The 16,773-nt window shown below is 37.6% G+C and overlaps 1 protein-coding gene across 3 annotated transcripts; it reads right to left on the bottom strand.

The window, feature by feature from the left end:
* Positions 1 to 443: 443 nt before the first annotated feature.
* Positions 444 to 15,141, bottom strand: IDNK (IDNK gluconokinase). Of its 3 annotated transcripts, XM_074280142.1 has the most exons (5): positions 15,007 to 15,141; positions 11,399 to 11,429; positions 9,423 to 9,509; positions 4,182 to 4,225; positions 444 to 1,718 (listed from the first exon to the last, which is right to left on the bottom strand). In XM_074280142.1, exons 1-5 carry the CDS (start codon positions 15,054 to 15,056, stop codon positions 1,370 to 1,372), a joined length of 561 nt encoding a protein of 186 aa, XP_074136243.1. In that variant the 5' UTR covers positions 15,057 to 15,141; the 3' UTR covers positions 444 to 1,369. The 3 variants fall into 3 exon arrangements, with proteins under 3 accessions (XP_074136243.1, XP_074136245.1, XP_074136244.1); XM_074280144.1 differs by lacking the exon at positions 11,399 to 11,429; XM_074280143.1 differs by lacking the exons at positions 11,399 to 11,429; positions 15,007 to 15,141 and adding an exon at positions 11,144 to 11,372.
* Positions 15,142 to 16,773: the final 1,632 nt, after the last annotated feature.

The following is a 16,773-nucleotide window of genomic DNA, read 5'->3' as shown; positions in this document are numbered from 1 at the left end:
TTCTTTGCTCTTTGTTCTTTTCTCCATATTCTTTTCCTCAGCAATCTCTCTTATTTACTTCTTTTTCAGGTAGTGTTTTCCAATATATTTAATGAAATTTACCTTATTCACTAGTTGTCATCCTGAATGGAATCAAAATCCCATTTAAAACTTTGATTTGAATTATTCTCAAATCCCACCAGTGCATCAGAGAATAGCTCCAAAATCACTGGAAATCTCTTAAACTATGCCAAGACAATAAATTGTTCCAAGTTTATTAAAGAGAAATCACTCAACTATTCGTACTCTTTGATCCAGCCATCTGTCTACTAGGTTTATACTCCAGCAATGTCAGCACCAATAAGAAGAATCCCATGTATAGCAAAATATTTACAACTATTTTTTGTGGTAGTAAAAAAACATTCTTATCCATTAATTGGAAAATGAATGAACAAGCTAAAAAGTTAAAGGTATTTAAGAGTATTTTATTGTGCCACAAGAAACAATGATTAGGAGGAATTTGGAGCAACATTAAAAGGTTTGCATGAACTCATACAGAGTAAAAAATATAAAACCAGAGAACAAAATGCACAATGAGTACAATGTCAATTAAAAATAAATGCCAATTAACAAATTTAAAAGTTACACTCATTTTGATACTAAAGAAGAAGGGGAAAATGCCTCCCTCTTTTTGGTAGAGATGTGGAGAGCTATGAGTATGTAATGTTGCACATATTTTCTGATGTTGATTGGGTTTCATCTGCTATGTTATAAGGGAGGATTCATTATCAGGTTTCAAGAGAAAGTACTTTGGGAAACAATTCTGATTGACATATATATATATATATATATATATATATATATATATATATATATATATATATATATTTTTTTTTTTTTTTTTTTTTTTTTTTTTTTTTTTTTGGAGTCCTACTTGCTTTATTCAGCTTATTTAATACACAATAACACCGTGGCCCCAAAGAGTGCAAAGTTAAAGCCTTCAGCTATAACCGGGGACAGAGAGGGCCATGGTCTGGAGCAGCAAGGAAATGAGATCAAATGGGTTTCTTCCCTCTCTGCAGTTCTGCTTCCTATCGATGCTGGGGAGGGTAGACTTAAGACCAAGTCCCTGTGGGCAGCTTGAAGGAGCAGGGTAAAGGGGCAGAGATCTACTGGCTGGTGGGCAAAGGGCAGTGGCATAGGAGGAAAGAAGTCCCCTTGCTGGAGACCCACAGCAGTCTGATATTTTGAAAGGGAAAATAACCAACTTCTGGGACATTCGAGAATGACATTCGGTAGAGAAAATGTTTTATAAGTAGGAATGTCTTAATGAAGATTTGACAAAATGCTTAAGTCTAATTCAGATCTGATGATTGCGCCAAAAGAGACCTCATTTAAATTTTATATTGTCCACAATAAAAGAAATCATTTCTGAGACACTTCTGTCCACATTAAGTGACAGAAAGTTTTCCGGTGCTGATGGGGGTTCCAGAGTGTCAAACTGGGACTGGAGTAACTCTGGTGGCATAAAATGTCCCTTTCTTTTGGCTAAACGCTCAGAAATCACTTCAAAAGATCCATTCAAATAGACCACTAGGGGCTTCAGCTCTGGGAATCCTTTTTCTCCTGGCTCATCATACTCCTGACTTGTAGTATCTTCTCCTCTCATTAAGATGTTTCTGTACATTTTCTTCAAAGCAGAACAGGCAAGGACCACACTTTGACCCGAGGAAACGTTTCTATTTAAAAAATAAAACACAAAAGTAGGTGTATGGAAAGGGGCATGAGGAGAAGCCAGTAGGATCTACAATATGTAAATGTTTGAATTTTATCATTGGATTAAAGCCAGATCCAAAGATATGATTTAAAATAATAAAAGCTAGTCTTTATATAGAATTTTAGTAGTTGCAAATCACTATACATATATCATTTCATTTGCCCTTCAAAAAAACCATGAAAAAGGTGCTATTATGATCTCTATTTTACAGATGAGGGAACTAATGCATAGGTCAAGTGACTTGCCCAGAGTCATATAGTAAGTACTTAAGGGAGATTTGAACTAGTTTTCCTGAATCCAAATTCAGTGTTCTACACGCTAAAACATCCAGATGGCAAGGAATTGATATGCCTGTATACCAACTTCGTCGACAATACAAAAATCGAATTGATTTTGCAGCGACTGCCCTCTACCACACTATTCATGAACAGCAATGTTTACTTGATTTTAATTTCTGAGCTTCTCTTTCTTTTTGTGTTTTGTGGTAATGATGGAAAGTACCAAAAAAATAGTCAGAAGCAGGCAACGGAAGGAAGGAGAGGAGAGACTTAATCTCTGAGTTTTTCTTGTTTGGACTTATGATTTCATCAGTCTGGGGAACTTCTTTGACTAATGCAGATGAATACAATGATACCTATTTTGTAACTTCTAGAACTGGTGACTTATCTAATTACTTAACCAATACTTTAGTAATTTTTTGAGGCAATCAGGGTTAGGTGATTGAAAAAGTTTTTCTAAGTGTTTACTATGTGTTAAGCTCTGGTAAATAATAGGGCTACAAACAAAAAGGGGATGCAGTCCCTGCTTTCAGGGACATTACATTCTAACTGGGGGGAACAACATATAAAGCAAAGTTCAGCTGTCAGGTAGATGAAAACACCTGGAAAATCAAAACATGCAATAATTGAGAGAAGAGGTAGCAGGGCATTATGGCATGTCATTTGAGTCAGTTCTCCAAGACTATGTAAGTTGAAGAGAAGGTAATAACTTGCATTAATAGAGGAAATGCCCCATAGTATTGAAATCACATTTTTATGACATTTCTGCTCTGATCCTAAAGACCAGCAGGCTATTTGCTAAATCCTGTGCAGTGTATTGTAACTGAATAAAACTAAGTTGACTTGGCATGTACTTAATAATTAGCACAATAGTTATCAAATTGCCTGGTAATTAGGCATAGAAAAATAAATACATCCTTACATAGCCAAATCAATATCTCAAGAACAATTTAATAAAATAACTAAATTTAAAAAAAATCCTCTACAAGTAGTTGTCCATCCTTTGTTTAAAGGTTTTCAATAGGAGAAGCCAATTAGTTCCCAAAGTGGTCCATGGCACTTTGTGAACAATGTTATTAGAAAGTTTGGCTTTTTTTTTTTTTTTTTTTTTTTTTTTTTTTGTTGTTGTTTGTTTTGTTTTGTTTTTTGTTTTAATTGGGCTTTTAATTGTACATATTTACCCTATATCATGTTGCTTGCTTTCTTTGGAGGTGTGGGTGGAGGTTAGAAAGGGAGGGAGAAAAATTTGGAATACACAAAATGTTACAAAAATGGATGTTGATGAATTTGGAAAAATAAGTGCTAAAAAAAAAGAAAAAATGAAAAGAGAATTTGGCTTTCTATGGGTCAAAACCTGCCTGTTGGTAATTTTTATTCATTTGTTCTTAGTTCTGCCCTCTAAGGCAATGAAGAACAAATTTAATTCCTCTTTCATATAATATTCCTTCAGTCACTTGAAAGCTTTTTTCAAATATTCCCATATTCCATATTCCCCAATCTTTTCCAGGCTTACATCTGTAGTCCCTCCTCCTTACATGGATAAATGATCTCCATATGCTATAATGTATCATGTCTAAACATTTGTATCAAGTATATTTGTTGTTTTTTAATTTGAGTTGGGAACAGAAAATAGTGTACAAGATGCTGATTGCTATTAGTACTACATAAAACCAGGGTCATTGATTTGTAGTCATAAAGGCAATAGGGATACACATGGACAGAATACTACATTCAAATCCAGCTTCAGATAACTGATAGGCAAATGACTCTAAGCAAGTTATTTGCACTCTGCCTCACTTTCCTTATCTGGAAAATGGGCATAACAACATTACCTCTTTAGGGTAGCTGTGATTAGTGATTCTCAGTTATTAGTCTAATTACTTATGGAGGGTACTTGAGACCTTTCTGCAAACCCATGAAAAACTTTTTATAATAATACTAAGATGTTATTTATATAACTCCATAATAAACAAAAATTCTTTGGTGTCTTAAATAACTTTTAAAAATGTAAAGGGGTCCTGAGGCCAAAAAGTTTGAGAATGAATGATCACTGGGATATTTTGTTAGTGATTCGTTAATCTTTTAATGTCTTTTTTTATACCTATGCTTTACAATGGGCATACATCATTGGCCAATCATTCTCTTACCTCAATAAAATGTCATGTAATTTGCAAAGCCATGGGATCCTATCCTGAAAGCAAAGCAAACAAACAATAATATCTCATTAAAAAGAGTTTGGTTTCATAGTTTGTATTTCACAAGATGATCTCAAAGCTCCTACTAAAGCTTAATTATGTCTCAGCTCCTTTGTAATTCCGGGAATTAGAAACACAAGTGGGTAAACAATTCATAAGGTTTAATTAGTCATTAAGATGCTTTACCTGAAGGGCTATATGACCCACTTAGAAGTGGCCCCATTTAAAAACAATATACTTATATTTACCAATATAGGTCAGGTACCACCTGAGATCCAACAAGCCTTGGAGTGCTATAAATTCCTAATGCAAATATTGTGCATATCATAACCCTTTTTGGGAGGCAAATTTACAAAATGAGAATCACATAGATAATAAATCAATATTTAATGGATTATAATTGTTTTGGAACATTTGCCTAGGCCAAACAAAAGGCATCCAGAGAAAGCCTTTGGAATCTATTAACTCAATTTCCTGGCTCTGGTGGGGCAGGGAGAGATACAAGATCTGCATCTGGCAGGGCACAAAAACTGATGCTTTCAGTGTTCCATAACATTCTACTGCCTCATATTAAGAGGAAAGAGAAGTAGCAGGGGATAACTAATAGACAAGATTAGCTCCAGGAGAATGAAGATCCTTGAACTCGAGTTAGGAAGACTTGAGTTCAAATGTGATTATGGACACTAGCTATATGACCCTATGCAAATCACATAAATTGTTTGCTTCAGTTTTCTTCTCTGTAAAATTGGAATAACCATAGCAATTACCTATCTACCTTCAGGGTTGTTGTAAAAATAAAATGAAATATTTATAAATTGCCTTTATAAAAGCTAGATCAGTGCTAGCTATTGTTATTAGAGGGCTAACTTTAGAATAAGGAAAAGACCTAAGTTTGAACCCTACTTCTGATACTTTTTAAATTTTTTTTTTTAATTCATTTTTTCAAATTATCCCCTCCCTCCCTCCACTCCCTCCCCCCATGGCAGGTAATCCCATACATTTTACATGTGTTACCATATAACTTAGATACAATATATGTGTGTAAATACCATTTTCTTGTTGCACATTAATTATTAGCTTCCGAAGGTATAAGTAACCTGGGTAGATAGACAGTAGTGCTAACAATTTACATTCACTTCCCAGTGTTCCTTCTCTGGGTGTAGTTATTTCTGTCCATCATTGATCAATTGGAAGTGAGTTGGATCTTCTTTATGTTGAAGATTTCCACTTCCATCAGAATACATCCTCATACAGTATTGTTGTTGAAGTGTATAGTGATCTTCTGGTTCTGCTCATTTCACTCAGCAACAGTTGATTTAAGTCTCTCCAGGCCTCTCTGTATTCCTCCTGCTGGTCATTTCTTACAGAGCAATAATATTCCATAACCTTCATATACCACAATTTACCCAACCATTCTCCAATTGATGGACATCCATTCAACTTCCAGTTTCTAGCTACAACAAAAAGAGCTGCCACAAACATTTTGGCACATACAGGTCCCTTTCCCCTCCTCAGTATTTCTTTGGGATATAATCCCAATAACAGCAATGCTGGGTCAAAGGGTATGTACAGTTTGACAACTTTTTGGGCATAGTTCCAAATTGCTCTCCAGAATGGCTGGATTCTTTCACAACTCCACCAACAATGTATCTGATACTTTTAAATGAATAAGCATTTCTTTTCTTTTCCTTCCACTTTCCTTGATTAAAAACCAACAAAACAAGGAGCAAACCCCTTACGTATGTATAGTCAAGCAAAAAGAAATTTGCACATTGGCAGTGTCAAAAATATGTTTCAATCTGTACCCCGAGTCCACTATTACTCATTTTGAGGAGGTGAGTAGCATGCTTCATCTTTGATCCCTTTGGATTCATGGCTGGTTATTGCATTGGTAAGAGTTCTTAGACCTTTCGAAGTTGTCCATCTTGCTCTAGTGTTATTGTATAAATTGTCTTCCTGGTTCTGCATACTTTAATCTGTATCAGTTCATATAACTTCCTACATTTCTCTGAAAACCATACTTTTCATTATTTTTTATATCACAATGCTATTTCATTGCATTCATATATTTACTAATTGATAAACATTACACACAAACCCTTTTTCAAACCAGAATGCCATTGTAGGTATTTGGCTTCAAATGTCAATAATTCTTATTTCATAAAAGTTGCTAAATTTTAGACAAGTGTGCCACAGTGGTAATTTCCTTTGCATCTTTTAACAAGTTTCTTATTTCTAATCTATTATTTTGCTACATGAACTACTTTGGAGCTTTTTCCCTCTCCAGTAAAAATTTTTTGACAAATATTAACTGCAGTGAGCACTTAACGTGTGTGTGTGTGTGTGTATGTGTATGTATGTATTAAAGAGGATGGAAGGATTATACATTAAATTATGGGTCTCATGTATGGTTTGCTTTTCTTTTAAAGTATTTAAGAAATTTGGCATTTCACTTTCAAAGCTTTCCTGGATCCTGTGATTTCTCTGGCCTTTTTTCTGTTCTCTTTTATGAATTTCAGATGTATTTGGATGATTCTTTTTCTTTTTTCCCTTTTTTGGGCAAATATTTCCCCATCTCTCCTCCTGATCCCTAGTCCTCTCCCTCCAAAAAAGAAAGGAAAAAAAAAAAGGAAAAGAAAATCTGTTAAAAACATAAAAGGGGGAGAGCATTGATCCTTACGACCTATAAATATAGTCAAATGAAACAAATTCTCATATTGGCCACTCTTAAAAATATATGTCCCATTTTGCAACATGATTCTATTCCTCTCTGTCAAAACATAGATACGATGCTTAGTGATAATCCTCTGGGATCATGATTGGTCTCTGGCTAAAAACATTTCAGGAACTATCTAACATCATAATTTTTAAAAATAAAGCTTTTTATTTTCAAAACATGCACAGATAATTTGACAACATTGACCCTTGCATAGCCTTGTGTTTCAGATTTTCTCTTTCCCCTCCATCTCCTCCCCTAGATGGCAGGCAATCTATATGTTAAACATAACATGTTAAATTTAATGCGAGGGACCATTTACATCTTACTTGACTTTCTGATATCAATGTGGGTATTCCCTCCAATGGTTACTACCCATCCATGCCTTGCCATTTTATACAACTCTTGGTCATGTTTTCCTATAAATTTTTCATAGTGCTTTTATCCAACATGGAGGTCTTCCTAGCTAGTAAACCCTAAGGCAGGGTTTAAACTCAGAAAAATATTAACATGATTTAGCAAGTTGGTGTTCTCTACTTGCTTTAGTTCTATTCTACTATAAAGAGCATATCTTTTGCTTAGAATGCTAATACTGCTAATACATTATCAGCAGGTACTGGAGTTGCTCTTTCTAGTAGTCATGATGGATTTGTATTTATCCAACCATATTCTTTTAGTTATCAATATAATAATCAACAATATACTGTGTGCAAATTCTGTGTGATACACTGGAGATATTCAAAGACACCTGGGACATGTTTGCTACTTTGAAGGAATCATACTAAAATCTAGTAGATAATCATAGCTTGAGAGGCAAGGGAACACAATGGCTAGAAAGTGGCTTCAGAGTTAGGAAGACTTTGGGTTTAATACCCTCTTTTGTTGGCTGTGCAGCCCTGGGTGGCCATTTAACTCCTGTGTTCTAGGTAACTCTAAATTGTGGACTAGATGCCGACCTACACTGGTAGGGGAAATGTCTTACTAAAAGCTTCCTACACCAATGAAATCACCAAATATAAATGCCTATTATAGTTTTATAAAGTACTTTCCCTCCCCACAACAACCCTCTAGTACCACTATTTCTATTGTACAAATGAATTCTCTGAGGGTTTCAGGCTCCTAGGTAACTTTGCCAATGTCATATGACTAGTAAACAATGAATCTGGTTCTTGATCCTGGGTTTTCTGATCCTACAACTTTACTGCTTTTAAGTTTTACTGCTCTGTGCCCACCCTCTTTTCATCAGGGGCTGAATAGTTCTGTAATTCTGGAATGAATTCATTAAGTCTGTTCAATTATAATAGATAATAATACTGGTTGGTTGCCTGATTACTGAGATTCTAGCCTCATCTGAACTGTGCTCTACCAAGGGAGCTAAAAGTGACAGCCCCTGATTCTGTTTCTGTACAAATTATTAACACAGTTACTCATATTTTGCTTGTAGTGATTTGTGACATATACTTGTGTCTAAAGAGGAGCTCATGAGCTCCATTATCCTATTTATCTTTCTTAACTTCAAGTATTGTGAATTCAGTTTTGACTGTCAAAAGATGCAGGCTGTAAAACATAAAACCTATATCTATGGGGGAATGGAAACCAGCTTGAATTGACTGCAAAAGCCAATTATTAAATTTTCAGGGTGAGCATTCACACTTAAGAAATTGGTAAAAACGGGACCTGATTTATTGTTCAATTCATTGTTGAAACTTAAGAAAGTAATGGAGAAAATGTTAATAATGCAATTGAACTTAAAAGTATATTATTATATCTACACTTCTTCCACCCCCACCCCCAAGAGCTGATTGTTAAATATTCATCAGCACTAGATTACAGTATAAAAATATAGTCTTGAGAACTACCCAACAATTCCTTATAATACCTGAGAGAGACCAATAATGTTGATTCAGTGTTACATGTAATGAAAGCATTGTCAATGGAGAATAGCCAAGAAAATGTAATAACTTGGCTTAAAACTACATTGGGGATGAGATGAGGATGGGTCAAACCTACAGAAAGGGAAAATAGTTCTATCTGTATCAGCTTACTTCCAGTTCCTTTTATACACTTCATGAATGTTCTAGCTCTCTGGCCTCCAAGTGATCTTTGATATCTGCCCTGGATATCCTAGAGCCTGACTTTTCCCCTCATGACTGGTGGAAATGGTAAGATAAGCATATTAATCTATCCTAGAATACACCCTCCTGATCTCAATGCTATGTGAAGGAAGACCTTTAGACTTATTTTTATTTGATCTTCACTAGAATCCAAGAGGAGGTAGCTCCAGTTTTATTCCCATTGAAAAGGAAATATGGCATTACTGCATAGAGAATGACCCTTGGCACCTTTTCCCCTTTCCCTCCCTGTAAAAACACAAAACGGAACTCCTAGGAATTAAATGATAGACCTGTACCCAGGTACCCTCTTTCTAATTTCAAATCTGGTGTTCTTTCCTATATATCACATTAGCATTAAGTTACCTGGTCATTCAATGGTATTCCTTTTCCCATTTTTTTTCGGTTTTCTTCAGGATGATAGTCATCTGCATCATAGAATTTCCACCCCAGCTTTAAAAAAAACAAAAATATCACAAATGGGTGGTTGAACAGTCCAAATTATAGTTATCAAAACGTTATTGATAATGATTGGTCAAGAATAGTGATAGCAATTTTCTCTCAATTATAATAATAACTAGCACTTAAGGTGATATATATATAATTTGATCCTTACAACAATCCATTGAGATAGATACAATACTAATATTATCCCCATTTTACAGATGAAAAAACTGAGATAGACACAGAAGTTAAACAACTTCCCCAGACTCATAAAATTAGACAATCTTGAACTTAATCTATACAGAAAATTACTGTTACTATTACAGAACTATTGCAAAATAAAGTAAGCAAAACCAGGAAAACAAAATACTTAAATACATCGACTTAAGTGCAAAGGAAAAAAAAAATTAATGAGCTCTGTATAATTGTAATGAACAAGCTTGGCATGAAGAAGAGATGTGAAAATTTACTGTTCTTTTTTATAGAAATGAAGACCTGTGAGTTTGGAAAACTGCACATAATGTCAGACTTTGTTGCTAAATCCCCATTTTACTGATGAGGAAACTGAGGTAGACAGAGTTTAAGTAACTTGCCCAGACTCACAAAGTTAGACAATGTCTAAAGCAAGATTTGAACTTAGGACTTCTTATACGCCGACTCCCACACTCCATTCACTGTGCTTCTGTCTCACATAGCAATAAACCCACCCCAAAAGTTGTTCATTCTTCACAGAAGGAAAAACTTCATTTCAAATAATACTTTCCATTTCTAGGCACCAGTTCATTCCTTTATAAATCATTATTTTAAAACACCAGGATAGAAAATGAAATAAATAAAAAAAGTTGCATTTTATACACAGTAAAAGCTGGTATTCTTAACCTTTTCTGTGTAATGGATCCCTCTGACACTGATGAAAATCAAGATCCTTTTCTCAGAATATTTTTTAAAAATTATTTTTATTTTCCCCAGTTACATGTAAAAACTTTTTTTGTTATATACATTCTTTTTTTATATACTTTCATGTGAATCATGTTGGGAGAGAAAAATCAGAACAAAAAAAAAGAGGGGGGAAAAAAGGTGAAAATAGTATGTGTTGATCTACATTCACTCTCCATAGCTCTCTCTCTGGGTGTAAATGGCATTTTCCATCCAAAGTTTATTGGATCACTGAAGTGCTGAGAAAAACCAAATCTATCATAGTCGATCATTGTGCAATCCTGTTGTTGCTGTGTACAATATTTTCCTGGTTCTACTTGATCCACTCAGCATCAGTTTATGTAAATCTTTCCAGGCCTTTCTGAAATCAACCCACTTATCATTTCTTATAGAGCAATAATATTCCATTATTTTCATATACTTATTCAACTATTTCCCAATTGATGGGCATCTACTCATTTTCCAGTTCTTTGCCACTGTAAACAGAACTGCTATAATTATTTTTATACATGTGGGTCCTTTTCCCTCACAGAATATTTTTAAATATGTAAGATAAAACACATAGGATTGTAAAGGAAACTAATATTGAAATACAGTCATCACAATATTTTGAAAAAAAACAAGTTCACAGATACCGATTTAAGAACCCTTGATATAGAGGGAATGAGGGAGGGCCCTCTCTATTTTCAGACTCTGGGAAGTCTTACCTTTGAGACAGTCTGGCATGTCATTCAACCTCCTAATGAGTGGGCTAGGCAGCCCTTGAAAAATTGGTACTGGTTTTCATTTGTCAGAGGTAATTATTCACTAGGAACCATGAACACCAATGAAATGATAGGTCTGGTTTAAAAATTAATAGAGGGAATTGAAGGTTCCTGGTTGTTTATTTGCCAGACAGAAGAGGGGTGACAGAAAAAAAGATAACTGAGCAGATCCAAACACCTTTGAGGACACAACAGTACCTCAGTTGCCAGGAGTGATCCCACTGTTGATCTGTAAAAGAATATATCAATATTCAGACTTTTGACATTTCATATTCTTCCCTATTGTTGAGATATGTGAGTGAAGGCCCAAGAAATAGCTTTCTCTGCTACTATCAATGTTATCAAAATGTGAAAAATATTATAAGCAGAAATAATGAATACCAACTGTTTGGCCTTAGCTAGTTAAGGGGCTAATGCACTCTTGCTTACTGTGTAAAGAAGAATAAAAGAGAATGGCTGAAATATATAGTGAAACCTTGTACATTATAAAATTTTAAATTTTAGCATTGAGGGGGGAAAATGACCATTGGGTTATATGATCAAATTTTGCATGACTGGAAAATGCAACATTTGAAAGGCTGATGGGTTTAGAGTCCAAGGATCATAGGTTTAGCGCTAGAAAGAATTTCAGGTGATTTAGTTCAATCCCCCCATTTTATAGATGAGGAAACAAAGGACTAAGGAGATTAAAAGGTTTGAAGTTATACAGGCATTTATAATTAAAGAAATGATTTGAACCCAGAGTCTCTAGCATGAACCTTCTTTCCTCCATATTACTGAGGATACAAATATCTTCCTACATACTCACTACCTATTTGACCTTAAACAAGTCACTGTTGAATGACTTAACGTGTTTTGTTTTGTTTTTTTAAATTAAATTTTTTTTTTTTAAAGGATGACCTTTCAAAATTTCCTCTTCTATAAAATGAGGTGATTAGATCATCTGATTCTCAGGTCCTTTAAAGCTCTAAATTTGTGACTCTATAATTCTGTGTATTTCTTCTCCTCTTCCTTTCCCCACCCCAGGTTCTTATTAAAATGCCTTCCTCTCTTTAAAAAGTAAGGTGATAGAATTTAAGTGAGGGAGGGTTTCAGTGGACACACAGCAGAGTAAATTCATGGAAATGAGTTTAGGTTATTTTTAACCTACCAAACTAGAAAGGCACAGAAAGTGGAAAAGTGACAGTATCTGCCCCCAAGGAGCCTACATTTAAATGGGAGACTAGAACACACAAAAAAACTGAAAGGGAGAATTAGAGCACCTAGATCTGATAATGGACCATAACCTTGATGTATTAGGCCCCAAACAGCAGAGTTTGGAAAGATTCATCACCATTTTGAGTAAAGGTTGAAGAATTTTTTTGGCTGGAGCAACTTTCAAAAGACCATATGTGAGGGGGGCCATGGCAACTCCTTTCTTTTATTGGTTAGTTTCTCCTCCCTCAATTTGGGAAGGATCTAAATCCTCCTTCCTTAACTACATTTCCTTCTGTTTTTGACTCTCCAGACCTTTTCTTCCTAATGACCAGGAGAGCCCCAAAACTCTTTCTCTTTCTCTCTCTCTGACTTCTGGGTAAACCATGAGGTGATGCACTTGGGAAGCTCCTTGAAGGAGAGATCCTCCATGAACCCTGCCTCTGTAAAAGACCCTGCCTGAGGGAAACAGGATAAACAGCTTCATTCTGTTATTCTGAGAGACCCTCATTGATAACACTACTGATTAAGCTTCCCATTGGATTAAAGATCAGTCTAGAGGCACTCATTCAAAAAGATTCTCTATTCCAATTCCAGCTCAAGCTGCGATGACCAGCCCCCATCAAGAGCAAATCCCAATTTTAGATAATATGAGCCAACTTGGGGCTCAGTCCTTGCAGAGGACCTAACATGCCAAGGAATCTCTCTTCCTAGCAGAGCAGCAACCTCTGCCCTATGAAATGATATTCTCTTTCAGGGTTACCCTCTCTTTATCTTCCTCACCTATTTCCCTAACAAGACTTTATACCTCTGTCGAGATTTCTCTGCTGGAAACTTTACTTCTCTGTCAGGACCTTGCCACCAAGGAATTCAGTCTTTCTATTCATGCATAGCAAAAGCTGACTTCCCAATGCCAATAATACATTTCTTTTTACTAGTAGTCTAGCTTTTCTGGTGGGTTCCCACAATTCCCTACCTTGCAAAGAATCCTAGGGGGATTTAGGGGAGCCAAAGCTCTTCCTTCATTTGGTTCCCGGAACCCGGAACCTGCCACTAACCTCATCATTTAACTTCCTGACCACCAGGAACCCTAATCTCATCACTCTCTTTCTCTTTCCTTCCAAACACATGCCAAAATAGTTTTCAACATTCATCCTAGCAAAACCTGTTGCAAATTTTCTTCCTCTCCCTACATTGCAAGCAATTCAATACAGGTTAAACATGCTACCCTATTTCTTTACCCTCTCCTCTACCCCCTTTTTTCTGATCCCTTTTTTGTGTAGAGTACTGTGTTAACATCCCCCACCCGACTACCACCCAGGTACTTGGTACATAAATGCTCAATAAATGCATCCCACCTTGCCTCGTTAAGGTTTGCAAAGTGTTTTCAGAAATAAGCATCTGGAGGTAGGAACTTTTAGCCCCTTATGGAGAGGAAACGGTAGATCAGAAATGTCCTGTGACTTTCCGGGTCACACAGCTAAGTATCGGAGCAGAAATTGAACCTTGTTTTCCTCACTGCAAGAACTGCTCTTTCTTTCCCTACCAACTGCCCCAGAAGCAGTCAGGGAGATTAGAGTATAAAGAGCCAATTCAGGGCAACTATTCATTAACCGAGTAAACGTGCCAGGCACTGGGGTGTTACACAAACAAAAACCACTCCGTGATCTCAAGTCTAATAAAGGCAAAACAATTTAACTAAACATTTTAAATAATAAATTGAAAACGAAGGCGTTATTTGATGATAAAGAAATTTCAGTTTCGAGATAAAATTACTTTTTTACTGTCACTTTATAAGTCAACAACAACATATATATCTTGCGCCAGTCACCAGCTGCAGTTTTTCTCTTACAACTGCACTGAAATTTCAGCCTGAACAACTCTTTCCAGTTCACGCCCCCAGCCACCTTTCCATTTACTAAGCCTTTTACAAGTCTTTAAAGAATTATTCAGTGTTAGCTAAGGATGGGGTGGGGTGAGACTAGCAGAAAGCAGGGGAGAGCCAACTCATCTCTTCAGGGGGCTAAAGCCCCTTTTAAAAATGGGGCTCATCCAGCGCGGGGAAGTGCCGGGGCGGGGCGAGGGGGAGGTCGGAGGGGTGGCGGGGCGGCTCAGCCCAATTAATTGTACAACTAATGTTGGTCAGCGGGTCCGGTGTAGCTAACTAAACCTAAGTGGAGTTCTAGTTTAGATTGGGGTGAGGGGCGGAGGCGGAGCATAGGGAATTGTGGCTCTTATTATTTCTGGCCCCTTTACAGGTCCGGAGCGGGCCAGCGCAGGGCAGCAGCGAATCCGATTCATGAATGGGGTGACCACGCGGGACGTGACAGTGCGTGGGCCTGGGCGGGGCGAGAGCCCAGTTCCGGGGCTACGCGGCTTCCCTGGCTGTGGGGGGCGAGCCATCCTAAAACCCACCCTTGCAGCTTGCTGCACTGTGGTGAGCTGGGGTGCACGGCCCGCAGGCCGCTGGGCCCCAGGAGCCCGGACATCCAGCCCGACCTCCTCTCCTCGGCTCTCAGGCCCCAGCCAGCCCCGGGCTGCAGACGCATCCCCGCTTCCTGCTTCCTCCCGCCCCGCGTGGGGACGCGCGCGACCCCTGCCAAAGCACCTACTTTCCCGAGCCGCTCACTCCCATCACCAGCACTACGCGGGGAGGCTCCATGGTCCGCCGGGAGTTCTCCGTGACTCCTCCCCAGCCCGGGGCACCAGCTCAGCCCGCTCGCCGGGCCGAAGTCCCTCCCAGGAGCCCGGGCTTCGGACCCTGGGGAGTGACGGCGGCTTTTGAACTCTGGGAGCGTGGCGGGCCCCACTGGAAACTTTCGAGGCTTCTAGCACGGGAGTCTGGGTTCGCTTCTAAATAATTGGGAACCTTTAGATTTTCCCTTGTTACTTAATGTTCTTGCCAATAGAGAGTTTTACTTTCTTATTTTTATCAGTATTCAAGAGCCACTTACTCAGGGCTTCTTTGGCAAGCTGAGGAAGGAGGCTCTTTGAACTATTAATATAATAACGCACTTTTATGAAAACGCCCATGGTGTGAAAAAGAGACGCTAGCAGACAGTCGAGTGGATGGAGAGCTGGCCTGGGAGGATGGCTTGACTCGGAGTGTGACTAGCTGGGTGACTATGGACTCCTCTTAGTACTCTAGGCAACTAAAAAAAAACCCAAACCAACAAACTACAGACTACAGAAGAGTGGCGGGTTGACCGGGAAGGAAACAAGCATTTATTAAGCCCGGCCCCGCGCTAGGTGCAGGGCGACATAAATATAATCAAAGGAAAGATAATAGTGCTCGCCTTCAAAGAGCTTGCATTCTAATGGGGCAAGACCATACAAAGAGGGGAGCTGAAAAATGAGGGGAATGGAGGCCCCTTCATAAAACGGAGGCTCCTGGAGTAATTTATCATGAGAGATCATAGCAGTCCTGGAGAGGGGGGTGATGGTAGAACGGGGAATATTCCATGGGGAGTTAGCCTGTAGGTGTGGATAATTCAGAGTGAGGAGCCTCTAGATTCTGAGGAAAGATCATGTATTTCCAGCTTGTTATAAGGCCAGAAAGTAGGGAAGATGCCTGAGAGGAATAAAGGTAGTTATCAAAACTGATGAAGTTTTGAGGAAGTCATAAGCTATAAATGCCTTGCTCTTTTAAAAAATATATTTTTTCTTTCTTTCTTTTTTTTTTTTTTTTTTTTTTTTTTTAAATTAGAGCTTTTTATTTACAAGACATATGCATGGGTAATTTTTCAACATTAACCCTTGCAAAACTTTCTGTTCCAAAATTTTCCCTCCTTCCCCTCACCCTCTTCCCTAGCTGTCAGGTAATCCAATACATGTTAAATATGTTGAAATACATGTTAAATCCAATATATGTCTACATATTTGTACAGTTATCTTGTTACAAGAAAAATCATATCTAGAAAGAAAAAGAAAACCCGAGAAGGAAAACAAAATGCAAGCAAACATCAACAGAAAGCGTGAAAATGCTATGTTGTGATCCACACACAGTTCCCACAGGCCTCTCTCTTGTGTGACTCTCTTCATCACTGAACAATTGGAACTGGTCTGAATCATCTCATTGTTGAAGAGAGGCACATCCATCAGAACTGATCATTGTATAATCTTGTTGCTGTGTATAATGATCTCCTGGTTCTGCTCATTTCACTCAGCATCAGCTCATGTCTCTCCGGTACTCTCTAAAATCATCCTCTTGATAGTTTCTTATAGAACAGCAATAACATTCATTTACCATAACTTATTCAGCCATTCTCCAACTGATAGGCATCCACTCAGTTTCCAGTTTCTGGCCACCACAAAGAGGGCTGCCACAAACATTCTTGCACATACAGGTCCCTTTCCCTTCTGTAAGATCTCTTTGGGAT

This window comes from Sminthopsis crassicaudata, chromosome 1, assembly GCF_048593235.1.
Source record: "Sminthopsis crassicaudata isolate SCR6 chromosome 1, ASM4859323v1, whole genome shotgun sequence".
Taxonomy (NCBI): domain Eukaryota; kingdom Metazoa; phylum Chordata; class Mammalia; order Dasyuromorphia; family Dasyuridae; genus Sminthopsis; species Sminthopsis crassicaudata.
The sequence above is the reverse complement of the archived record's forward strand: the minus strand, read 5'-3'. Positions and strand labels throughout refer to the sequence as shown.

Coding starts and splice junctions, on each gene's coding strand:
- IDNK (XM_074280142.1), bottom strand. CDS start 15,056: ATGGAGCCTCCCCGCGTAGTGCTGGTGATGGGAGTGAGCGGCTCGGGA. Junction 9,510..11,398: donor GATCACTCCTGGCAACTGAG/GTACTGTTGTGT, acceptor TTTTTTTTAAAG/CTGGGGTGGAAATTCTATGA. Junction 4,226..9,422: donor GAATACCATTGAATGACCAG/GTAACTTAATGC, acceptor CTTTGCTTTCAG/GATAGGATCCCATGGCTTTG.